At 47.3% G+C, this 26,605-nt stretch overlaps 1 protein-coding gene across 1 annotated transcript in view; it reads right to left on the reverse strand.

Annotated features, from left to right (window-relative positions):
* PDGFRA (platelet derived growth factor receptor alpha) overlaps nt 1–12,904 on the reverse strand; it is a 33,112-nt gene extending 20,208 nt beyond the window's left edge. Inside the window, exons 1-4 of the mRNA XM_039698850.1 lie at nt 12,695–12,904; nt 5,036–5,096; nt 3,389–3,703; nt 364–627 (exon numbers count right to left, since the gene is read on the reverse strand). Of these exons, the coding sequence (XP_039554784.1) occupies nt 364–627; nt 3,389–3,703; nt 5,036–5,084 (628 nt within the window). The 5' untranslated portion in view covers nt 5,085–5,096; nt 12,695–12,904. The remainder of the gene's footprint in view (nt 1–363; nt 628–3,388; nt 3,704–5,035; nt 5,097–12,694) is intronic.
* Between the last annotated feature and the right edge of the window lie 13,701 nt (nt 12,905–26,605).

Raw genomic sequence — 26,605 nt, forward strand, 5'->3', positions numbered from 1 at the left:
GGCCAGGAAAAATATTTTCAAAATAATTAAATCAATATATTTTTCAGGCTACCCAGAGTTCTACAGTTCAAAGCCACTGGGAAACACCAGGCTTTTGTGTTTCAGCAAAGAGATTGAAAATATATGGACTACAAAACATTTTTCTTGCAATAATTTTGAGAGAAGATAAAGTTAGGGACACCTTTTTCTCTTCAAAATTGTAAGTAAACTTGCAACTAAGTAACTGGCGGTACTGCCAGAGAAGCAAGGAGCTCATCGTTGGAGAAATATCTGATATAACCCAGAGATGCTGGTGCTATTACAGTGTGAAGAAAGAACACAAGCACTGTTTGTTTTGTTTGTTAAATGAATAGAAATAAATACCTCTTATAATATAGATGAGGAACTCATCAGACTTGAACTCCACACCTTTAACCATTGTTTTGCACGTGTATGAGCCCGCGGGGAAATTCCCTATGAAGCCTTGTTTGGTGTCATACAAAGCGTGCACAGACTTGTCTAAACTGTTAACTAAAGTCACTTGAGCTTCTGGGTCACTTGTCCGACAAGGGATAACTGCAGGATCACCTTCTTCTACCAGGATGAACTGGTCTTCTGGTATGGATGGAACAAAAGGCATGTCTGGGTCTGTAAAAAACAAGAGGGAATCTTACACTGTCTTGTCTGCAGCAAGTCCATGTACAAGAATTGCATATCAATGACCACTTATGGGTCATAAGTGAAACTTGCACAGTTCATTCTCCCAGTGATTCAGATATTGCAGGTAATGTTTGCTAATTTCGTGTGGTGTCTCATTTTAGCTACTTGATGTGACATGTAGTGAAACATTTCTCCTAAGAACAAAACAGGAAAGGGCTCAGGTTTCTTTGTTGCAATTCAGGATGCAAAATGAAAAAGACAAAAGATCCTCCCCCCAAAATGTTGTGTTATTATTCACAACACTCATGACTTTAAGTTAGATGTTTTTCCCCTTTTTTATTAATAGCTGTCTCCTAACCAATATATAAGCAGGGGGTAGAATAAAAATAAAATAAAATTAAAAATCCAAACATTTCCAAGGGAAAAAAAATTTAAAAAAAAAAAAGTAGAAGCCAGTCTCATGTTGTTTATGTTGAACACCACTAAAGCCACATTTCATCAAAAATAGTTCAAGGTACTTATCTTCATGTATTTCTAACATGTCCAACATTACAGTTATGAGACATAGTTAATTATGGTCACAGCGTGTGGTTTTCAAAATACAGTATTCAACTAGGAAAAAAAGCAAACACGGACCTGGTAGTTTTATTTCTTTTAAAGTCAACAAAATATATGCCAACTTTCCTATCCATCCAATCCCAAGTCTGAGTTTAAAACATAATTGCATAACATTATGCATAAAAAGCACAGCCCTCAAATCGTCTCCATTTCACCATTCAGAATAAACAAATAATCCCTGCTAGCCTGAAGCTTCTGTGCAAAGCTTTATAAAAAAATTTAATAAACGGCAATCCAAATCCCTCCAACAATAGACTTTCTGCTGCACTGGCAGGCTCTTTGTAGCAATATTCCAAACACAGCGCTACATCCCAAAAATGCTGCCAACTCCATGTATTCATTTTCCCACTGTAATTTAAAACAGAAACAAGATTCACCTAGTTTGATTTTCTATGTGCTGTTAGTGAAAATAGGATATTGTGTGAAGTCCCAACGTAATCCTCCCTGGCTAAAGTGGGTTGCTGCCACCCATTGCCCTTCTAATTCATTGCAGGAAAAACCATTGTAAAGACAAAGTTTATAGTGGAAACGGAGACATTCCCTATAATTTGGAGAAAAGGATATGTTTCTGCATTTATAACATCTTGATGGTTAGCAAGTGGAAAAAATTACATGGTGTCTCTGCCCTGCAAATCTGGTAGGCTGATGTCTAGAGGCTTTCAAAAAACAAACCAAATAGTCCTCTTGAAGAAATCTTCCAGCTCTTGCCTTTATAATCCTCCACTGGGTGAGTTGCAAGACTGCTTAACCTAAACAACATCTTCTGGTAATTTGGTTAAACTGCTTGGATATTGAGATATATGTGCCAAATCTGGCAGTATCCAGCTCTTCTGAAACATCTTGCTTCAAGAACAAATGCAAACACTTTACATTTGTTGTGGAAAATGGGGAGAGAGTCTTGGAAGAATCCAGTCCTTGAATTACACACTGTCAACAGCAAAAATTAATGCCACTGCAAAATAGCCTTTAAAACAAGTCCTGTTATTACCTCCTGGCTTTTTGCCCTTCCAGAATCTTCCTTGCCATTGCAGACATCACTCCTTCAGAACATGCTGCAGTTTTGCAGGATGATTTGCAATCTCTTCTCCTCTCTTTTGTTCCCTGTTCAATACGTTTACTGCAAATCCAGTGGCTTGATCTCTTCTGGCCCTGCAGTTGTGACCCTCACCCCCTGAAGCCCAGCCAATGCTGAGGAAACATCCAGACAGGGCTTTACAGAAGCAGTCAGTCGTGGCTCAGCCTTTGGTGCCTATCTCAGCTATGACAATAAAGATTCTCATCCCATAGAGATTGTGGAAAGCCTTTAAGCAGATTTCCAGTCAGAACAAGGGGGTGGGAGGGCAAAGCTGGAAATAGGCACTTCCAAACAGAAGGGATGCCATTTCTTCTGGGTCCAACAGTTTTCCACCACTAAAGAGAAATGCAACACAGGGCCTGGGAAGGCTGTGTTTGCCTTGAAAATTACAGGGCACTGCACAGTAGCACCATGTGTTTAATCTTGTGTCAGTCTGGCCAGCAAGAGCACTTCTTTCCCCTCCCTCTGACAGTCACCTCTAGGACATCTCCATTGCTTTACACTTCCCAGGCTTTACACTTCCCTGTCCACACATGAGCTTTTTCCAACTCTCAATTAAAGCCTAATTCAGGTTACAAACAGGATATGGCCTTCCTGATCAGGCAGCAGCTTTAGTATCATACACAGCATTGATTTGGTCAGTACACATCCCAAGATATCCACCCAAGTACCCCCTGAAAAGCCTGGAATTTCTGTTAATCCCCACCTGGGAGCCAGGCAAACCTGAAGGCTGGACATACTCCCACAGATGAGCTGACCTGGCCACCAAGGTCTGCTTTCCAGCCCCTTGGTGGTCAGAAGACCTCAGCTCTAAAGTGGTGAGTTCATCACTCTTCTTGAGAACTCAAGCTCTTATCAAAAAATGAAAACCAGTAGAAAGAAAGAAGAACATATCCATAGATTTACAGGGGCTGGTCTTGATTTATGTGATTTAACCCTGGAGTTATTTCTCTTCCTCAGACTGTAAATTGCCACCAGCAACACACCTCTTGTGAACATATGTGGTTCACCTCTCCCACCCAAAGCTCCAGGTACAGCTGTAGCACCCCCACTTACCAGGCACATAGATGTAGATGTCCTTGCCTTCCACCTCCCCATCCTCCACTTGTGTGTGGTTGTAATAGCAAACATACAGGCCCGTATGGGCGGCCGAGGCATTTCCCACTTCCAGCACTGTCACGAAGAGGCCACTGTTGTTCTCTTCGTGTCTAATGTCTATCCTGTGGTTTCCCTCGGTCACTGGGTACTGCCAGCTCACTTCACTGTCTCCAGAGCATTTGAGTGTGAAATTGGAATACAGCTGTACCACCATTTCGTTCCTATTGGGAACAATAGTTGGCAGAGGAAGCTGGCAAAATGTTAGGAATGGTCCTGCAAAAAGACACAAATAAATAGCACGTCAATACACAAAACAGCTTCAGCACAGGGACGTGAAAGGAAGCAGAGAGGGTCCAGAGCAGCTTTCTTTTCTGACTGTTTCAGATCTGCTGATGTCCCAGGAAATTTGCCCTTGTTAAAAGCCAAAGCTTTGCCTGAGGAATAGCAAATGCCTTTCCTTTGAAATGTTAAGTGTTTGCTTGCTGACTTCTGTTTGTCAAATCAAGAGGTGAAAGACAGACAGAGGTGAAGTTAGAGATAGCTCCCAATCCACACCACAGCTTTCCAGCCCCAAACTGTACACAGCTCTACTGCATCCAGTGAATTCCACACCCTGGCTGCTGGCTCACAGGCATTTCACACCTTCTTACAGCCCTGGTCACAAAACCAGCAGTCCTGTCGGCTTTCAAGCAAGCTCATAGTTGAAATTTGGAAACCACTTCCTAGTCTTCCTAGAAGACTAAAACCTGCATTTTACATCTGACTTTGGTTTCTGCAAAGGGCCAGAGCAAGAGCTTGTACATCAGGTCTACCTCTAGCCCAAATGTACAGAAGGCTTGTAGCCAGATAAAACTGCAATTCACTGAACTAGATGTTGTAGATGGAACTGGTTTCCAGATGCAATCTCCAGTTACAGGCTCAGATTTGCAAGTCTAGGTAATTTGCAGGTGGGTTGGTGAAGGTCCAACACTCAGAAGGAAAATTAGAGGATCCAAACCCTACAAAACGAGGAACTCACCAAGAAATATGTTTGTGGTTTCAGTTTGCCGAATGACCTGTACAATAAACGAGCACCTAGACCCGCTGAGTGAAGCTGGCACTCTGCAATAAACCAGCACCAGGAATCCAGACTGCCTTTGAAATCACTTTCCACTCCTGCCCCGAGTTACCTTTCTGCAGAGGCCCTTTCTATATTTGTCACCCTGCGGCACAGCCAGCCCTGCCCTCCCACCAGCAGCAGGCCAGGCGAGGCTGGGCCGGCGCCCCGGCGCTGCGGCCCGGGAGGCGCAGGGAGCCCACACGGGCGGCCCGGCCGGAGCTCCCCCGCTGCAGGTGGGCAGCTCACCCTCCTGCACACTCAGACCAGCCGGGTGCGAGGCCACAGCAGCACAGGAGAGACAACGTGGCCAATATGGGCCAGTGGAAGTACTGCCTGCTCAGTAGGCCTTGTCATAGCCTACCCGGGTTGGGAAAGCAGAAAAACCAGGTCTGTGACCAGTTGGCAACCATGTGGCATTTGTTATTGTGGGCAGAATGAAAGCGAGTTTAAACACAGATTTATGAAGAATTAGAGATGGGGAAGCTTAGAGGATTGAGGAACATTACCTGTGAGAAAACATCCCAGTATCAGGAACGTCTGTGGGTAAGTACCCATAGCTGCCAACAACTGAAACAGAAGGGAGAAGGCAAGAGAGAGAGTTAATGGACTGACAACTGTATAAGACTTAGCAGGACCCCTCTTCTGCAGCGCCCAAGTGCAGCTTCCCATCACTCCATACAGTGCCACCAAGAGGAGTGGCCCAGGGACCCCACTTCACAGCCCCAGCCCGGTGAGACCCATGCCACCTACTGCCACAAGGTGTGTGTGGCCACAGACCGGTCACAGGCAGAGGAGACACCACGGCCCCTTCTCTCCACTGGCAGTGTAAGGAGCCAAGTCCTGGTGTGAGGAGCCAAGTCCTGGTGCATCCCCTCTCCAACAGCCTGAAGGCAGCTCTGCTCCCACTGTAGCCTCTGGGACTGAGCCCACAGAAACTGTGCCCCTGCACAGAGGCAACACCCTCACAAGCATCAATGAAGATGGAACATTTTCATGCAGTAAATTCTGACCTTTCAGCTGCAAGCAGCTTTTATTGGAGAAAAAGTACATTTTAAAGCCACTCTTATTACAAATAGTACAACCCTGAGTGATATTTTTGTTTTGCCATTGTGCATATGTGTATATATAGCTTACAGAATACAATGTAATACAATAGTTCTTATTGCTTATTTAACAAGAATTCCCTTGATCAAGAGACACACTATTTAAAACACATGCTGAAATTTTCTAATGAAATAAATCCATTACAGACTGTAGGCCAGCAGTGCCATTCATAGAGCATCTAGTCTCCCCAACAGTGTAGAGAGTCATAGATCACATGCAATTACTTCAGCTTTCAAACATATAATCCTAAAGCATCTGTCTTATGGAGGCAACAAGAGCAGTAAGCATCTATGTAATTTTTGTGCCATGTAATGACATTTCTACATAAAACCCTCAAGCAGCATACTAGGTAATTTCTAAAGGAGAAGATCCTGCAATCCTCCCATTGAAACCAACATATGCTTTGTTGGTGACTTCTAACAGCAACTGGATTTGGCCCAAATCCAATATAGATTAAAAAAACACTGCACAGAAGAGCCCCTAATTTGAAACACTGACCAAGGAGTGAAATAAAGGATGATGTGCCAAGACAGGGACTATTTTTCAAAGGTTCTGGAGAGTTTCTACTCATCCTCTGGTATTCAGTTCCTGATGCTGAGATATGAAAGCACGTAGGTGCATCTAGTTATTCCAGCTGTGGCAGTGCCATATGGGAGCTAAACGCTTACAACATGCCAAGGAGTGTTTCTGATCTAGTCCTGCTTTTCTCCTGCAATGGGTGGAGCAGAGCAAAAGAACTTTACATTCAAACACAAAGGTCTCAGAAGAAGGATGAGAAGACTACCTGCCTCAAAAACATGTACAAACACCTTCAGAAATCCAGCTAACAATGTTCCAGCAGAGACAAGGCACCTTGCCTGCTTCTTCAATTAGCAATAATTGCCATGTGTTTATGTATCTGTCTCCCATCAATAACAGACTCTTGGATATCAAATAGTTCCCTCACTTTCAACCGCTTTATTCATTTTTATCACATTTATACCCTGCATTTTTTTCTGATAAAGTAACCCTCTGTAACTCTTTAAAGACCTACCATGGTCTGCTTTATTGCTCTGTCTCCCAATCTCCCAAGATCCACAAGACAATGTTACCCCACTTCTGCCAAGTTCCCTCCCTTTTCTGACTGAAAAGGCAACTCTCTCCCCATCCTGTGTTGTTTTGCCAGACTATTCAGTGCAAGTGGTGCAGCAAAGGAGAGGAAAAAACAAAGCTAGTTCATCTCTTGCATACCAGAAGCTCTGCTGAAGTGGACTTGTTGCAGAGCTGTGTGTGTGAGGACTGAAGCCCAATGATGTAAATACAGGTGATGGCATTTCCAAAGTGCTACTTTGAGCTTGCTGTCTTGGTTGGGCTGACACTGAAATCAATGAGTGTCTCAATGTAGCATTGCAGTTTAAAAACACAAGGACTTAACTAAATTTGCTTTCTCCATCTGGCTCTTCTTTCGCAACCCAGAGCTTTAATCTTTCGTCAATGACCCCTTAATCTCATCAAGACCCAGAGCAACACTTCTTCACTGTGAAAGACAGAATAATGTAGTAAGGATTCACCATCCCTCCTACTCAAACCTATTTGAATTCAGTTACATCACACATCTGACTTAAGAATGCTGGTGCCATCACCAGCATATCCTCACACATCCATGCCCGACTCAGGATTCAACACAGGCGCCATTTCGCACTTATGGGCAAGAGAGTTTCCTCATTCCCACAACACCAAGCAAGTACATCTATCCTGGTTTTTCTATATTTACAATCACATACAATCACATACAATCACATACTTTTTAGCTGCTTTACCTTCTTTATGGCAGACCAGCCATCTTTGTCCCCAGCTATCCAAATCTCAGCCCTGGATAAACACATCAGGTTCAGTTCCTGACACTGGTCTATCAGTCCATAACTTGGTGTAGCCTTGCTGAAGCCCGCAGGTTTATGCAAGCTGAAACCCAGTATCAGCATAACACATACGATGTGAGTTTGAGCAAACCTTGTTTTGTTGTATACACAGAACATTGCTAGCTAAAATAGAAGCTCGTTTATATAGTAAAAAAGCAACATAATGCACTGACAGATTTGCCAAACTCTTTGCAGGGACTTGCCCCAGGTTGCACAGTCATTGAATTTACATAGATTTTGAAAGGTTCTGACTGAAATTCTGGTATTTATCGTGTGGTGCACTTTCACTGTTAAAAAAAAAAAAATCAGAAAACTAATTCTGAAGATCTGTTATCAGTCAGGAGTCAATTTTCCAAACACTAACTGCCAAGCATTGCCTTCCTATAAAGAAAGGTTTCATTGACCGTGCCACAAAAGACAAGGTAAAATCAATGTTCAGAAACTCAACGGAAATACATGCTTAGAAAATTACGATATTCCTAGGTGAGTGTTCTAAAGAGCGGCGGGGGACCGAGAAGAGCCAAGGGTATATGTTGTTTTCATACTGGTGTGAACCAACCGAAGACCTCTGTCAAGACAGAAAACCAGCCCATCTCCCGAACCCCGGAGGCTGCTGGGCTGATTTCCTGCCAGCCGCCCAGTCGCTGGAGTTCGCACTCGCAGCCACAGGATGGCAATGTTGATCCACAATAAGCAGCCACATTTCTTGTCCTGCAAAAGGCAGCGCTACTCTCCAACCTAGCAGCCTAAACTGGGTCTCCCGGATCAACTTAAAATTCAAAATTCCTACATTTTTAATTTCATGTGATTTAAAACATAAACAAACAAAAAACCCCAAAAACAAAAACAACAACAAAGCCAACAAAACAAAAAACCAAAATCAACAACAAACAAAAACAAAAAACCCAACCAAACAAACAAAAAAAAAAAACAACAAAAAAAAACCCAACAACACACCAACCCTGGTCCCATTTTCTCTGTATTTACATAAGTGATAGGAGAGTATTTGGATTGTAAATCTTGGCACATAATGATATGATTATCGTTGTTATGAGAGGGCTGGGTAATTTCAGTCGTGATTTTGTCAGAGTGGCAGTCTGTCCTTCTGGGAAAGCTGATCTTTTCCAGGAAGAGCTAAGGCCAGCCCAAGGAAAGACATTTCTTTCTTGTGGTATATGTCACCAGCTGAATGTAAATGTTCAGACAGGACCTTCTGAAACATTTCTCAGTCCTCAGTTCCCAAACTGCAAACTCAACTCTCCACAAGAGCAGCGCTGCCCTGCAGCGCTAACATGTGGGTCTGATGGTTTTGCTGGGGAAAGGCTCAAAGCTCTTCAATGAAAAAGACTACCATAAATATTCTCCCAAAATGAGGCTTGTTCCATGGCCCTTTACAAATATTTGAATCCATGCATAGAAAAACTATGCATCAAGAAAAACCCAAGGAATAGCCATGCAACAAGAGGAGCCCACTGCTGGTCTCCTGCAGAGTACTTTGTGCTCTGCAGGACACCGTGAGGCTGCCTCCCAAGGAGCCTTCTAGTCTGTCCAAATTCTTCAGCCTAACCCTGCAGGACAGAGTCTCTCAGTCTAGGAGCTAAAGGTGGTGGGGGAATTGCAAAGCCTAGATTTTCTCAGTTGATCCAAGGAGGGTTTTCCAAACTGTCCCAGAAAACAGGGGGGGAAAGTTAAAAAAAACCAAACCAGCTAGCACTTCCAAGTAATACATCTTCCTTAGGTTCTCAGAATCAAATCAAAGAACAGCTCAGATCCCAACTCAAGTGCTGAGAAGCGCTTGTGCGGAAAAAAATATCCATGTCTGTTGACCAAAAGAACTAGGAAGCCTAGCTATTGCAAACTTTTCCCTTGGGTACCCACACAAAGCTTCATAGGCTCGAAAGAGATGAGTCAATCAGGAGAGCAAGGCATAAGGGAGAGAAAGGATCATTTGCTTTCTTGTTTGTTTTTTTTTAAATTATCAGCAATTCTCACCACTACCAGGAAAAATCACCTCTCAGAAGTCATTCCTTTGTCTTTAAGCCTTCAAAGGCAGAAAAAGGAAACATCTACTAAAAATTTTAGAGCTCACGTACAAAAGTGGGTAAGATTGTAGTCATGATGAAATAAAGAAGCAAGCAAGGCAAGGATTATATAAAGTTATACGTTTCAGCCTCCTTTTTAGACAACTGGTATAGCTGAAAATAATTTGTGAGGTCTGTGCTATGCAAGACTTTCTGTCTATATACACTTTACTTCAATCCTAGCCCAATGCTGTAGCAGAGAGGTATTTTATTAAAATATTTATTACTTCCTGCTTTCTTGAAACCTAATACCTATGTATTACCCTCAGAGCCACATGAAGATTCCCCATACATCAACAAACTAGTAACAGCAAAGATGGTCCCAGTACCCGATGGCAGCTGGACTGGCACAGCTCCTGCCCCTCAGTGCCTGAAGAGGAGTACCAGAACAAGGGATCTCGTTTAAAAGCAGCAGGAGAGTGCCTGCAGGCTGAGAAGCTGTTTGCTTGTGGACTCCTAAATCCGGCTGTTTTGTGAGGTCTCATTTTTCTGCAAACTTTTTTTCCCCAAGCTTTAAGGTTGGCTAAATCACTGTTTAGCTGACGGCTCAAACACTCATTGTTAACTGGAAGCTAAACCCGAAGTCCCTTGCTGGGAGATCCTTCCCTAGCGTTTCTACACACACAGTTAAAAGTCGCATCTCCACAGTTCAGATTTTGATGAGACGATGACAGAGAAATCTTTGATTCCTGTCTCTTTGCTTTGATCCTGTGTCTTGTCCCATCTCAGGACACAGAGCTTAGTCAGCGGAGTTGGGACTCCAGCTGGGCTCTACATCGGCCCTGGGACACGCCGAGAGCGCAACAAGCCATCCCGCTTCCCCCGGTGCGTCCCGTCGGGAGGCAGCTGCCGCCTGCAGCCCCTCGGGACTGGGCTGTGGATGGTGGTGAAGTTCCGTTCACACCCTCCAGCCCCCATCAAGCGCTCGACAGACCCTGCCGGGCCGTGGGGAGCCCGCGGCAGCCCCCGGGGAGCGGGACAGCGGCGCTGCCGCGGCTGCCCTCGGTCCGCCCACCCTCGGCGCAGCCCGACGGCTGGAGCCGCTGCACATCAAAGGCTGCCCGGGACACCGAGCAAACCTAGCAGAGACGGCAGCTCCCAGCCACTTCACTGTTTGTCTGGGAAACAATAGGAAACCCTTTGCCAAGCTGGAGAGACGACCTTTTTTTTTTTTTTTCCTTAATGCGGGGCAGCCGGGGAAAAGAAAAAGCGGGATAGGGGAGACGGAGAGGGGCAGAGCACAGACGTATTTCCCTACGGCGCCGGTGCTACGACCCGACGCTTCTTCTCCAGCCCTCTTCATCAAAAGAAGCACGAAGCCCCGGGGCGCGGGGTCTGGAGAGGGGCGGGGGTCCCGGCGGGGGACAGAGGCTGTGCCCCCCTGGGAGCTATGGGTCCCGCAGCCCCGGGAACGGGTTCGTAGGGTCCCATCGGGCCGAGGCGATGCGCTGCCTTCTCCGGGCGTGCAGACTTAGGCCCCGCAGGAGCGCTAGGGAGCTCGAACATTGGCAAGAGGCGCGCCGAAAATCCAGCCGGGGAAAAGAAAAAGCGGGATAGGGGAGACGGAGAGGGGCAGAGCACAGACGTATTTCCCTACGGCGCCGGTGCTACGACCCGACGCTTCTTCTCCAGCCCTCTTCATCAAAAGAAGCACGAAGCCCCGGGGCGCGGGGTCTGGAGAGGGGCGGGGGTCCCGGCGGGGGACAGAGGCTGTGCCCCCCTGGGAGCTATGGGTCCAAGAGGGAGCGATGCGCCCGCAGCCCCGGGAACGGGCTCGTAGGGTCCCATCGGGCCGAGGCGATGCGCTGCCTTCTCCGGGCGTGCAGACTTAGGCCCCGCAGGAGCGCTAGGGAGCTCGAACATTGGCAAGAGGCGCGCCGAAAATCCCGTCGAGGGGCGCTGGGAACAGCCCCCGGCGCTGGTGGGGGCCAGGGCATCGCTCCCGCCCCTGGTCCGCAGCCGCCTCCCCGGCGGGACGCGGACGAGCCCCGGGGGCTGCCGGCTGTGCCCTGGGACTGCTGCTGCTGCCTTGCTAGATCTGTCGCTGCTGGCTCCAGAAAAAGCTGTCCAAGTCCTGTTCTCTGGAACGGTTCCTGAGCTATGGGATTCGCGTCCAAAAATGTTGAGCAATGCCGCGGACAGCCAAAAAGCCATTTCCTACTTGCTCCTAGGACTTTTCCAGGGGACTTCGGCCTGGCAGAGGCTGGCAAGTTTGCAACTCCGCTTGACAAAATCCATAAGGTGGCCGCGAAGTCTTTTCCCTTCCCGGGGCAGGAAGCAGTGGGGTCCAGCAGTCCGGCAGGGCATACGGCAGGGCTGGCATTCCCGTTGAGAGAGGGGCTGCAGGCTGGAAAGGCTCCAGGTACCAGCCCTGTCTAAATTCAGCATCTTCCCTTTCACCGAGACACTTTAAAAGAAAAGACGGGGCGCGCAGGGATGGAGCTCGGGTCGCCCTTCGGGGCTTGTGTGCGTGCCTCCGCTCGGGATCTCGGGGCATTTTAGGCTACCGGGTCAGGGGGAGCGAGGTGAGAAAGGGGATCTAAAGGAGGGAAGGTGGTGAAAAACAAAGGGTGGGGGAAGGGACGGGAGAGCAGCGCGGTGAAGGGAGCGAGGGATGCGGGAAGAGAGGGAGCCGCTTACTTGGTCGGTGCGCGTCCCCGCTGTCCCCCCTGGGGCGGGCACGGCCGCTGCCCGCGGAGCCCGGCGGGTCGCTCCCGCCCCCGCGGCAGGAATGCGGCGCGGTGGCCGCCGCCGTCCCAATGTGTTTGTCATTAGCGCTGCCCGCGCTGCTCGCCGCCGCACCCCGACGGCCGGCGCGGCGCAGCGCTGCACCCCCACTCCCGCCGCGGGGTCACCAGCGCCCGCCGCCTGCGCCCCGCGGGAAGAAGCCCTCCGCTCGGCTCAGAGCATCGGGGGGAAGGAAAAAAAAAAAAAAAAAAAAAGGAAGAAAAAGAAAAAAGCCAGAAGAACCCCCTCGACAAATAAATAAAGAAAACTGATAAAATAAACGAAGAAAAAACCGCGGGAGAAAAGGCGCAAAAAAAGGAAAAAATGTGGGGGGAAAATGCCCCGCACCTCTTACCTTCTCCTTTACAATCCGCAGCCCCAATCCTGCAGATTGTAAAACATCCAAAATATGTCCACGTCTTTTGTGACTTTCCCTGCTCAGCCGCGCTCTTTCCCTCTCGCTCGCCCTCCCTCCCGATCCGACTGTAATGGTCTCACAAACCGCGTCCCGTAATTGATTCAATGTTATAGACCATCCTTCCAAAACTAATCATTTGCTTTAAGTAAATAGCTGTCAGGAAATGAAGCCCCCCTCAGGCCCCTTCAGAATAAGAGCTGCTGGCTCGCCCGGCGCCCCCAGCCCCGCGGCCGGAGGCGGGCGCGCCGGCGGGAGGCTCTTACGCAGGCAGGGGGGCCAGCCTCTGCCTCCAGATTTCGGCAGCCTCGCAGGGGAGGGGGAGGTTGGCCATATGGCAGGGGCGAGGGGGAGGAAAGGGGGAAGCGGGGAGTTTTGCTCTGCAGGGGGAGAAAATAAAAAATAAAAAAAAAAAGAAGAAGGAGAAGAAAAAAAAATACCCCAAAAACTTTCACGAAAACTCAGAGTGCTCCCAAATTTCATGAATGAGTCTTCCCTCCTCAGACCCTCCAGGACGGTGGCTCGGGCGCCGGGCTCGATGTCCACGCTTACAGTGTGAGTTTATGGATGGGGAGTTTGATTTGGAAACGAATTCGCGGCTTCCTCGTGTCCTTTGTACACCGCTGCGCTCGGGTTTGGGCTAGAAAGCTGCACGGACGGCCGTGAGCCAGCCAGGACCAGGAGGCACAGAGAGACAGGGGGAAGAGAAGAATCACTAACATTTATGAATGAAAGACACAACGAAAGGTAACCTTCGCCAGGAGCCAGCCTCCCCAAAGCCCGCAGCTCCGACGGGACCGAGAACACTCTTCTCTTCGCCTCTGCCTTCGCTTTGCCCTGCTCAAGCAGACCCCAGTAATGCCCAAAGCAGGGACACGACAAGGGCCGGAGGTGGCGGCGGAGGCGCGGGCAGCGCACGTCCGAGCCCGTCCTGTTCGAACCCGCTCCAGACGGAGCTTTGATCCCCGCCGGGCAACCAGCGCTGGGTATCTCTGCTTTGTTGGCCGTCGCTATCGCTGGCGATAAGGGGCGGCCGAGGGAGCCGCCGGGGAGGTGCCCTCGCAGCCCTTTCGCTGCAGGCTTCGTGCGGAGCGCGGCGAGCGCGGCCGGCGGGCGCGGCGATGCGGCGGCCGCAGGAGAGGGGGCAGTGCAGCCCCAGGAACGGAGCGGAGCGGGTCCCTGCCCGCCGCCTGCCTTCTGGGGAGGGCACCGGCCCCGCCGCTGCGTGCCGGGGCTTCTCCCGTTCCCTTCCTTCCCCAGTCCAGCACCACCACCATCCGCACCTCTTTCTCCCATTTAGTATTAAACAGAAATTTATTCTCGAAGTCAAGAGTCAGGACCCAGGTTTGTTTTGTTTTGATTTTTTTTTCTTTCCTAAGCAATGGAGAGTTCAGCCTCTGAGACGAAGATGCCCCGAAGAGAACGGAGGCAGAAAGAAGAACCAACTCCCAAGGATGCGCGCTCAGGGCTGAGGTACCCCTAGCTGGGCTCTCAAGGTTCCCGGCGGCGCTCCCGGCCCCTTTGCACGCCCTCCACTAGTGCATCCTCGGCTCGGGTGAGTGCACAACCCCGCTATTGCTTCCACATGTTCCTCCAGGAAATCATCGGAGTCAGATCTATGAGCAGCCCCTGGTCGGAATGCTAACAGGATACCGTAATGCTCGTGAATAAACAACAGGCTCCCAGTGAGTCAAAAAAGCATGGAAGGGAAAAAAAAAAAAAAGCCAAACCAAACAAACAAACAACACAGGAGAAAAAAAGAACCCACACCGCACCCTGGAACTCTCCATCTGAGAGGGCGAGCACACCCAGCATCCTGAACCCCTTAATTTGTCGAGAAAATGGTTTATCATTACTTGGAACAGAGCTACAGGCTCGCAAATTTGAACCCCTCGAAGATGAGCATCAGCTGCCTGTGCGCCGGGGCGATCCTGCAGGGCTCGGGCCGCGATGTACCGGCGTGAGCGGGTCTGGTTCAACGAGCGGGCTGATTCCTGGCAAAATACCATCAGGATGGGATGTAATGCGAGAGTTACTCTTTCGAAAAGAAAGGAGCAAAAGGAAAGGGGAGGAGGCGCCTTCTGGTTGCAATTACCTGCCTCATTTGAATAATGCCTTTGTCGTGATCATTATCGAGGGGTCGTTAACGGCTTCCACGTGGGATTTCACAAGACACAGTCAAAAATAAAAATTGTAAACTGGGCGACTGGCAAGGCTGCCTGCTAGGCCAGTCTGCCCTTCGGCGGGGGCCCGACGGCTCTGTGGAGACGGGGACGGAGGCGTCCCGTCGCTCAGGGACCCTTTGGGGAACGGTGACGCTTTCCCCGACGTAGCTTTCCCTTCCCCACACCAAGGGCCGCCCGAGGAGCAGCGAGCCGGCGGGAGCTGGGCTCTGCCCGCTCTGCTCTTGGGCCGATCCCTCTCCGCCGGGCCGGCGGTGCCTGTGGATCGCTCCCTCTCAGAGGAGGTAGTAGTTAAAATAAACCCTCCAGGACGGCTGCTGAGCTCTGCCGCCCGCCCCGTGCGGTGCAGGGGGGTCCCGTCCAGGGAGGCGAGGGGGACGTGGGGTTAGCGAGAGGACAGGCTGGGGGTGGGGGGATTTTTTACCTCTCCCCTGTCCTCCCGCCTCCCCCTCCCCTGAAGGGCTGGAGCGTAAAGCATCCCGTTAGCTTGTGTTTATGTGGTAACAGATGGAAGCTGCCCGTCTCGAACAAAGTGCGGCGCCCGGGCTAGAGCCGCTCTCGCCTGTTTATGCTCCCAACCTGCCCCCCGGCGTGGGCAGGGGTGTGTGTCCCCCTCCCCGGGCCCGCGGCGCCGTCAGAATTCGGGCAGCGGGAGCACCGACGGCCCGGGTTATTGCGGGCGGCTCTCTCCACTCTCAGACGCTTCCAGGGGGGCTGGGAGCCTTGGAGGCTCCCTTTCCTCCCCTCTCCCGCTCAGCATCCCCCTCCCTGGGGAAATCACAATTTGTTTCAAGTAATAAATCCTTTACTGCGGCTCTCTCCCAAGGGTGAGCCGGGGAGCGGTTAACGGGATCAGCCTGTGGAACAACCCAAGGTGGCTCGTGTGGCACCGGCGGGACTGGGCAGGCCAGAGGGGTGCCCCGGGCCGGGCTCCGCTGAGGGGCCGCAGCCTTTTGGCTGCATGGGAAGGCTTGTCTGGGTTTGATTGTCGTTACCCACGTTCCGCCATGCACGGAGCAGCAGTCACCCTTTGTACCTCTTAGAGCAGGAGCCCCTGCCTGAAGAGCAGCTACAGCCTGGAGCAGAGACCCCCTCAAACCTCTGAGGGAGGGAGAAAGCAGAGCGGCCGCACATCTGTGTTCACATCTATCGCATCTGTGTTCACATCTATCGCCTAGGGCTGCCTCACCTGGGAAGGAGAACTAAGCACGGGAACGCCAAGGGCCCGAGACCCTCTGGGAAATGTGTTCTGGCGGCGGGAGGGTCTTGTGTACATTTACAGTCCGACCAGATTTTTATTTCTTTCCATCTTTCCACGAGTACAGATTCCCTCATTTTGTTTGTTCAACAGAATTTGGCTCTGAATAGCAGGGATCCCGTGTCACTGGGAGGACAGGCAGCCAGACAAAAGAAATTAACTTTGCCCAGCCTGCCCTCCCTAGCCTTTATTTTTATTCGCCACATGGCTGTTTGAGGTAGCTCCCCGCACCCGTCGTTTTCCCTCCCCATGTCCGTTCTTTTCACACCGACGCCGCTGCTGCTGCTGCCACGACGTCGAGCTGTTTTGCTTTCATTGTTGCGTTTGGCTTTCGACATTAAAAGATGCCAAAACAGCCGTGGAAGCCTTATTCTTTGAAAAACAGACTTTGTTTTTCCTTTTGCTCCCGCCCTGACTTTTTTGACTGCGACAGAATAAACAGCCCGCTCCGGTCCAGAAGCAGGCTGAGCGCAGTTTAGGGGCGAGGCAAAGCGAGGGGAAAGGGGCTGTTCCCCGCGGGGCCCTTCGCCGCCGCCGGGCTCCGCTCCGCCGCACCGACGGGCGGGGAGGCAGCGCGGGCACCTCCGGGTGCCTGCACCGCCGGCCGAGGGCGCCCGGGCAGTGCCACCGCCGCCCGCGACACTAGAGGGCACCGGAGCCCGCGGAGCAGCGGCGGAGCCCGGCAGGGGCACCGCGCCCCGCCAGCCGCTGCTGCCTGCGGGCTGCGTCCGCCACCGACCGGCCCTGGAGAATATGGAAAGAGGGGCCGTCCCGGGAACATAATGGCTCCAGGCCCTGTTGGTCCAGCCCCGTCGGTCCAGCCCGAACCCGGCTCAGCAGCTCGGGGGATGTGGCGTGTTGCAAGTAAAGCAGAGAGATAAATTCCTCCCGTGCCACAAATGATAAGTTTTCCCTCTGAAATCAAAGGATCGTCTGCTGATTCAGCCCAGGTTTGACTTCGGTTCATAACTCCCGAGACCATTATCTCTGCCTTTGTTCTTTCGAGCTGCAGCAATTAATGGATTACAGCAGGACAAAACCACAGCCAGACCAAGCTGCTTTCGTTCTGCAGCTATTTACTATTAGTACCAGCTTTGCTCCCCTCGGGCTACTGTGCTGGGGAACCCAGCCCTGAGTTCTGCACGGGGGAGCTGGATGGTGTGGAGGCCACCCTGGATGTCCCTGTCGTGGTCACTGTGAGATGGTGGGCATGTGCCAACATCTGTGTCAGTGTCGGTCCCCACATACTCCTGGGCTGACCGTGTCCACCATATGTGATCGTGTCTACCATGGGCACAGAAGAGCCAGGACAGGCTGAGCATCATGAAGTGTCAGACTCAGGAGAGAAACATACCTGTTTACTGAGTACCTGGAACCACCCGTGCTCCAGGCAAGGGATGTCATTTTTCTGCTTCATCCCACAACAAGTTTTCTTCTGACGCTTAGTGATTAACACACCCCTTTGGGGTGATTTGCTGTGGAAATGCTGGAGCTACAGCCAAGGTTTATTAATTGTAATTAGGTTTCTAAAAGGATCCCTCTCCTTGCCTGATCTGTCATGCTCCAAAATACCCCTGCAAACAAAACATTGTCCCTCTTTCTATGGCCTGGAGTGTTTGTGAACATGGATCTGCTCCATCCCAAGGATTAAGAAGATGGAAGGGCATTAATGCTTCCAAAGAGCTTGCAGAATTGAGGTTTGTGTGGAGCCACCACTAGGAGTTGCAAGAATCAGAATCCGTGTTGTCACAGTCAGCAAAAAGTTCCAGACCTGGAAGTGAATGTAGCCATTCCTCTTAGTCATTGAATTTGTTCAGTCATTTTACTCATATTTACCAAGATTAGGTTGGAGGTATGTCAGCAGAGGCACAAATCACAGTTTCATTCTTCTTCTAACACTCTGTGTCTTCTGTACTCAAGGTTCCGTGGCCCTCATCTGTGATGGAAGAAATCAAGCAGGCACCAATCACACCTCAAGCCAGTCCAAGAAGTGGCCAATGCCCATGTCCTCATTTTTCTTTCTTTAGTTCAGAGACAGGAGAGACTGGAACTGAAATGTCAAGGGAAACAGTTCTTCTCTTTTTTTGTTACTTCTCCAAAAGACTATTTGGCCTTTTTCCCCGAGATCACCTTGTTTTAGTCTGTACCTCATGTAATTCTGCAGAGAGCACTTTCTGCCTCACTTACATGACCACTTGCCTGTTTGTTGTTGACAATCCTTCAGAGAACTCAGTTATATGCACTTCTCTTGAGCAAATTGGTTGTGGAGAGAGAAATGAGAGAGTGAGATGAGAGGAAAATGCAGGTAAAAGTTTCCGTAGCCACGCATGTGAAGCTACAGTTCAGGCTTTGACAGAAAAGCTCTGATGTGGCTCAAGAACAGAGGATACAGCAGCATTTAGTTATATTATGATCCTTAGACTGCTGGCTTTTTTTTTTTAGTCAGATATTTTGCTTTTTAATCTAAATTATCTTTTGAGAAAGAGTCTAATGTGGAAATTGGGCCAGATTCTGCTTTGTGTAAACCTGGTGTAACTCTAACTTCAAGGGAAATATTCCAGATTGAATCTGGTATAATTAAGATTAAAAATTGGCTCTGGAAGTCTTTTCTTTGGCAATAAAGTTAGAGAAGTTCTGCAAAGAAAAATAATTAAAACCAGGACTTCATTTCAGTGCTCTTTTAAATAACATATGCTATAGACACTTTGAAGGCATTTGTTCTCTATGACAGCAGTATTTTAAAACTTTCACTCAGGTTCCACTAACCAAGTTAACCCTTGACAAGCAACTGTACTTAAAATGTTACATACAGAAACTTTTAATTTTGCAGGATATTGTCCAAACAAAAAAAAATTCCATTAAAAGGATGCAAATGCTGCTGTGGCAGTTGCAAGCTTCAGCTTGCTGTTGAAGTAATGAATTTCACTGCTCTAGCCACAACACAAGCACTGAAATAATTCTGAATTTTTACCTTAATCAACATGGTTTTGGGGTTTTTTTTGGTTTTTTTTTGTTGTTGTTGTTTTGGGGGTTTTTTTGTTTTTTTGGGTTTTTTTTTTGGTTGGTTTTTTTGCGGGGGGGTTATGATGCAAACCTTGTTATCTGACTGCTAAACTCAACACATTGAGAAGGAGCAATTGTCTAGTTCCTTAGTATCCTTGGAAAGTAACCTCTGCAAAGAGTTCTTAGAGGAATGCTGAAATACTATAAATTGCTACACAATTTTCTGTGAGAAAATGAGATGACATTTAACAGTTTCTGTGTCCACTATCTCTCTGTTTGTTAGGCCCATGCCCATCATAGAAAATATTTTTGATCACCATAATTTGATTGAAATTGGTGAGAAGATGCTGATCAATTTTTGTTAGGTCTGGCTTTCAGCCCCAATGAAATCACAAGGACATTTGTCATTCTCTTGACTGGTCCCAGATTTTCATAATGGATTAATCAGATCTCTCTTTAGTGTGTGTAGGAAAAGAAGGGGTGAAGGGGAAAGAGTCAGTTATCTTTGATTCTTTGTGGGGTATGAAGAATATGCATTTGGAAAATGTATTTTGCTCTTTTTAAGTGGGATTGGCATGTAGGAGGAGTCAAATCTATTTTGTTATGTCAAAAGTACAGGAGCCTCAAGCCTTGTCAGCCTTCTTTTTTGATTCCTTGCTGAATCGTTGAAAAAAGACACCATGGTGAAACTGACTCTTTCACAGAACAATCTTTTAATCTCTCTGCTGAGCAGGTTTGTAGAATTAGGAAGCACCCTTCCCTTAACACATCACATCACACAACCTCCTGTAGCAATGAGCTTATCCACCATCCTTTCTCTGCCCTGCATGAGTGCCCTGGGAGGTTGCAGGAAGCAAACATGGGAGGAGAACCCAGACTGTAGCTTTGAAAGAACATGTACTGGAAGAGCCAGGAAGATGGAGCCCATTCTGATTTTACACATTTGAGATTTCTTTCAGAGAAAGGGAATTGTGGAGTAATACCTCACCAACCTGGCCCCTATTCCCATCCATGTTTTGCTTCCTTTGTCCCTTGTTAACAGGCTAAGTGCTGAAGGAATAGCAGTAAGGATACAAAAAAAATATGCCCAGTTCAGAACAGTTCTCTTTGTCCATCAGCCATGGACACCAAGAAGAAGGAACAGGCACAGGTCACTTCATCCCTGTTTTTTATTTCATAGTCAAAGGAAATACAAGCATGCTCTTCTTATTGTCAAGAGAGTATAGAGTATTCTCTCCCTCTCTTTGCAATAGGAGAAAACATTTGTAAAGCCAACATAAATCCAAATAAATTCTTGCAATTTCTTTCCATCACTAAACTTATATTTTTCTTTTCTTAGTTTTTTTTTCTCCCAATGCTTTATATACTACTGTAGGAAAAAGGTATTATTGAAATCCACACCTCTATGAAACTTGGTTAGGAATCTCTTGCTAAGCAAACTTCAAGCAGTCTCTGGTAGTCTGAAAGAATCTAGGAAGCCTGTTCAGATTATCCTTTTCCAAAACATTGTAGGATTTAGTCAACTTGACAAGATGAAGGGTTGAGGAAATGCTTTACTCCAGAAACATTAGCAGCCGTACAGCTGGGGACTGATCAAAACAGTGCTCGGAAGTATAACCATAGCCTCTGCCATTAACAGGGATGCTGGAGGCATGCAGCTCTGTTTAGGGGAGGTTAAAATATATAGGCAGTTAGAGAGTTGGAGTGGACAGAAGCCATTGTAAATATCTGAGGAGTCTAGTGCTTTTTTTTTGTGGGAGACAAATGGTCCCCCAGCCCACTTAGCACCTGCCAGTGTCTCTCTGCTGCCCTTTGCCCTGTGAGACTGCTTGTTCTGAGGGCTTCTGCAGCTCTCCTGGCTTCAAATTCTTTCTCCATGTGTTGGCCTTTTTCATTGCTGCTTATCCTAATATTGACTTAGGGAAGAAGGAGAGTTAAAAATAGCTGGCTCCCCTACTGTCTACAGACCTTCTGCCCAGCTTTGCTTTAGGCCTGTGAATCACAAACATTGGTTTAAACCATCATTAGCATCTGAATGAAGATAAAGGGACAAGAGGAGCGAGGGTAGGCAGTCACCTTGTGTAGGTATCACTCCTCAATTATTTTGAAGAGCAGGAGAGAAGCAGGATCACAGTGGAGGATGTTTGCTTCCCATTTCAGCAGTGAGGATTATTTGGAATTAAGGATGTAGCAAACTGTCTTTCAAAAAACCATGTTGGATCCCTCAAAGCATCCACTGGAGCCTGAGTAAAACCTGCTGTCATTCTTGGGTAGCTTTGTTTCCTCCCTTCTCTCTGCCATCATTGTTTCTAAACTGCTCTGCCTGCCCAAACCCAGGAGAAGCAAGGATGAAGCCCCAGGTCACAGGGGTGTGCAGTGTGCAGGGGAATGTGTGTGACAGGGGGGAGGTGGTCATATTGCGGTGGGTGGCACAGTTTTGTGAAGGTCAGTAAACCTCAGCTCCATCAGACCACCAGAGAGAGTGGGTTTCCCAGCTGGAATCACTCAAACATGTGGCCCTGCACTGAAAAACACCCTCGCTCCAGCCTCCAGGAATGCATCTCTGCCATGGTTAGTAAAAGTGTCCCAGAATATCTCAGCGTCACAGTGTTACAAAAGAAGAGAGCCAGACTCTGAGAAAGACACATTCAAATCGGGATTGAAACCAACTGCTGGCTTCCCACCCAGAAGCAAAAATAAAAGTAGCATAGACTGTAAGCACAGGCACCATGGGCTCCCTCCACCCAGCTCCATGGCTTCGCCAGCTTTGCAGCTCCTGCAGCTTCTCCAGAAACCACAACAGAAAGGAGACACCACAAAAGTCAAACCCAAAGTAGTCTGTGGTGAGGTGTCCTTTCAGGGAGAAAACCTTTTGGATCTCTACAGAGGTTAAAAAGTGCCAGGGGTGATGGTTTTTAACCTGTTCGGATAAAAAAAAATAACCCTTTCATTATGAGAGCAGGTAATGAATCCAAAATATGGCAGCACTATGGCTTTGGTAAGGAGTCAGTGCTGAGAAATATGATGTCATCCTGATGTCAGTTTGAATGTGTCTCATGGGTATGGCAATGTAATGACCAACTCCTGTGGACCTTTGTTTCTACCATTTGCTGAGGAGGCCCAAGGATCAGTCCCACCACATCTGAGCCCATAGATGTGGCCAGAGGAACAGGAGAGTAACACACTGGAGGACAGGCTTTCTGTTGGAAAAGATCTGGATGCAATCTGTGGTCTCCTGAGGTCAGGGATTATGCTGAGACCTGGAATCAGAACAGGACCACAGTGCAAGAAACACCACATGCAGAGGGTACAGGCAGGGTTCCTCCTGGTCTTTAAGGTGGTGTCTCCAGGCATGTTGAAATGCACTGGTGCCAGTCCTCAAATCCTCCATTTGGATGGAGAGTGGTTTTGCTGATGATGACGTGATTAGGTCCACATTAGTGGTATGAGTACGTCTCCAGCAGGGAAAATCCAGGGCAGACAGAGCAGCTAAGCCTGTGGAGAAAGCATAGGCAGAGCCCTGTGCCCTCATGCTGGTATTTATGTTAATTACACACTTAGCATTCACTAAAGCAGCTACAAGGCTACAAAGGTGAAAGTTCAGACCACCCAGTATTTCTGTTCATATTAGTTTAGAAAATTTTGGGCCCATGCATACCAACACACGAAATACCCTTTGGAGTTATGGTCCAAAAGACTGGGCTCAACCAAGTGAATGAAATGGATCAGCTCATGTTAGTGCTAGCTGTACAGGGAGTAAGATCAGTCACTTCACACTGATTACAGTAACTTCACTAATGTAAAAGAGGTAATAATGGTTGAAATCCACAGTTACAGTGAGAAAAGAACCGGACCAAGAGGATGTCTTTTTTCTTTGAACTCATAGTGACCATCCATGATTTTTTTCACTTTTTGAAAACTGAAATGGTAAATCAGAAAATCTGTAAGGACAACATTTTATGTAATTGGCTGTACCTACAGGGATCTGTTAGAGGTGTCTCAGAAAAATCAGTATAGGGGAGGTGGGGTTCTAAGAAAAGTTTTTAGTATTTCTGTCAGGAATATCACCAAAAGACTTTGTTTTGGAAACAATAAAAACCAGAGCCAACTTTCCACTTCCAGCATCTCCCATTCAGAAGGAATGTGCAGAAGACCTTGATATGATATGAATTAAAAGGATTCTGCTTTTGCCAGCCCTAAATTCCAGGAAGTGAGACACAGCATCCTCATCTGCTCTTGCAGGCAACATTTGTTTTTACTCTAGCCTGAATACCAGACTGTTTCCTAAATCTCAAGAAGCTGACCGTTCACTTAGATTCCTCAGCCTCTCACAACAGAGAGCAGGCTCTACACAGGCATTTCAAGCGCTCTTGCATGCCATCCAAAATTGACTCCTGCCCCTGGAGATTTAGAGGCGCCTCTGGAAGAAACACAACGGGATTCCTGTGTGTGCAGAGCTGGTGGGACAGAAGGGCCACAAGGCCCCTTGGTGGCAGTGCACAGGGTGATGGGGCCAGGAAATCCTTTCCTATCTGCAGCCAGACTAACACGACAGCTCACGACCCTGCAGGGGAGTAGATATCATAAAGCAGATTCAGAGCTTATTTTTTATTTAAATCATTCCATAGCTCTGTAAGGGATGCTTTCAGATTTTGCTTCTTTCCTTCCTCTTCGTAGTGTCTTTCATTATTCTACTTTTTGTTCACAGGCAGCAGGCATCCTACTAGCTATGCACACATACTCCCAAAAATGTGCAGAAATTCTCTGGCCCCGGCTTCTGAACTGGCAGCTGTTAGCAAGCCAGTCCTTCACTCCCTGCAGATCAGCTGGGCTGGTGCTCTCTGGGTTTGTAGTGCGCTGTGCTAGCAACATCTGACACTCTTCAAAGAGGCTGTGCACTGCATCTGGTGGAGTCACTGGATTTGCTGCTATCATGTAGAGGAAGGATGCAGATAAAGAGGCTTCTGCAGCCACCAGACAGCTATTAAAATTTAGAGGTCCTGAATCTGAGGACAACGGGGTCAATAAAAGTCTTGAATTTGTTGGGATGCCTATACCTGCTATAGACTGGTAAACCACCACCTTCCTACTTCCCTCTCCTCTCACAAAGTAGTGACAACTCTGGTATAAAGTAGTTTAAAAAATGTAGAAATTGTGCTGTAGCATACTAAATATTTTACTAAATATTTTCTGAAATTCCTGAGGGATTTAAATAGTGAGCAACATTACTCAGAGGTAGTATAGTAGATTTCATCTTGAAATGTAATTTATTAGATACAACAGAATATTTTTGCAAGCATTTCTCTTTCTCTAACATTAAAAAAAATGTTATAATAACTACATAAGAATTAATCAGGAACTCCATAACCCATACCTCTTCATATTTGTACATAAAAAATCTTTCTGCTTAGCCATAGTACCTGAAGCCTGAGTTAAGATGAGGGTTCAAAAACTTCAACAAGCTGTACCAATATGTACATCTCCTCATGTCAGGGGTTCTTTTTCAGCATCACTGTGGAAGAAACTCAGCACATTGAATGTAGCTTGTCAGGACAGGATAGATATTCTATCATTAAGCAGGATATCTTCCATTCCAAATTCCTCTCTGGCAAACTGTGCAAAATCACTACTGCAATGGACGTCTGGCAGTTGTTAACATAAATTAAAAAGCTTCAATAAGCCAAAACAGATCACTGCTTTTTGCTGGAAATTTTTAATAGACTTTTGTGGATATTTTTTCTTTTTCTCTGAGAAATTTCTTCATTTTATGAAGAAGACAAAATTGAGAAGATCCAAATCATAGCCTAGGGAAAAAAAACAACCAACCAACCAAACAAACAACAAAAAACAAACAACAACAACAACACCAAAAAACTATTTAAAACACTACCAGGTTCCCATCTTCCACATTTCTTTGAGTTTAATCCTTTTTTTTTTTTTATCACCCAAAGAGTATTAAAAAAAAAGAAAGAGAAAGAGAGACAAGAATGGGAAACATCCCTGTGGCATGGTGACTCTCCCCAGCCTGAGAGCTGACACTGAACATTGGGGTTATCTCTGCTCCATACTCCAGCTGAACTTGTTTACTCCTTTGTGCAACGATGAAGTTTTGCTGGCTCACTTTCAAGCTCTTGCAACAGTCACATCCTGAGACTCTTCCTCCCTCTGTCTCTCTTCAGACTGCAGCACATTCCCATTTATTGCAGCAAGGACAGAGAAAAACTGGGTCAGGAGACAGACAGGTCAGTGCTTGCTCCTTTGTGGCAAAGCCAGCGCCAAGGCTTGAGCTGCGCCTGTGGCACAGGCAGAGGAGATCCCTGCTGCAGCTCTGGACTGAGCCAGCAGACTGATACCTGAGAGGGAAGGAGATTCTGGTGGATTTGGTCAACCTGGGGATGCAAGGCTTCTTAAGCTGAGCCAGCAGACCTGAGAGGGAAGGAGATTCTGGTGGATTTGGTCAACCTGGGGATGCAAGGCTTCTTAAACAATTTTGAGAACAGAGAGTGGAAAAACACAGGAACAGGATCAAAAAAATGCACACAGTTCCTTTCCAGCCTCTTCTGCCTCCAGTGTCATCTGGTTGAAGTTGATGTGGCTTGCTATGGCTTGAACAGGCAGGGTGATTGCAAACCTAAGTGTTCCTATGGTACACAAAAAGACAGGAAATTTTGAAAAAATACATAGTTTTATGAAGATACTGATAAGTGTTTGGTATGCTGCCTCAAGAAAATGAGATATGCAGCACTTTCAGCAATGCAGGTAATATTAATAAAATAAAAATTAGAAGACTATGACTGCATATCATATTTAGGCTAATTTTTACTTTATTTGACAACTACTTTGAACAGTAAATAGCATTTCAGAAATATTTTTCATTTCTTATACTTATATTAAAAGGATTTTGAGGTGCAAAGGTCACTCATTTTTTCTGAAGGGTGTGGTGGCATAGATCAAAAAGTTATATCGTGGTATTAAATTTGCTTCATTACAAACTTTGATCACTATTGGGTTGTTATGATTCTTATTGGAGAAACCCTTTGAAAAAATCAAGTCCCACCAGCACAGTTTGAAATGCTATCTCAAACATCTCTTTTGAAATTCCTTTGAAATGTTTTTGTCACATTATTTGTTCATACTAGTTTGTTTTCCTAATCTTTGAGTTCTATATTTTCACAAGGAGCCTTTTATAAAAAAAAAAAATTGAATAGCTCCTTCATAAGAGAAAAGGATTTGCCAAGTTTGCTGAGAATATTGTGTATTACTTGCCACTTTGATAGTCAATATGCAGACATGGGCATAATTTCAAGTGGGTAGTGTTACCTTATATTCTGATTTCAAGAATGCTGTTTTGTTTACATGACCTGACATATTCCCATAAACTAGCAAAGCTGTGCAATTCTTCTCCTG

This window comes from Passer montanus, unplaced genomic scaffold, assembly GCF_014805655.1.
Source record: "Passer montanus isolate IOZ18808 unplaced genomic scaffold, ASM1480565v1 scaffold13, whole genome shotgun sequence".
NCBI lineage: Eukaryota > Metazoa > Chordata > Aves > Passeriformes > Passeridae > Passer > Passer montanus.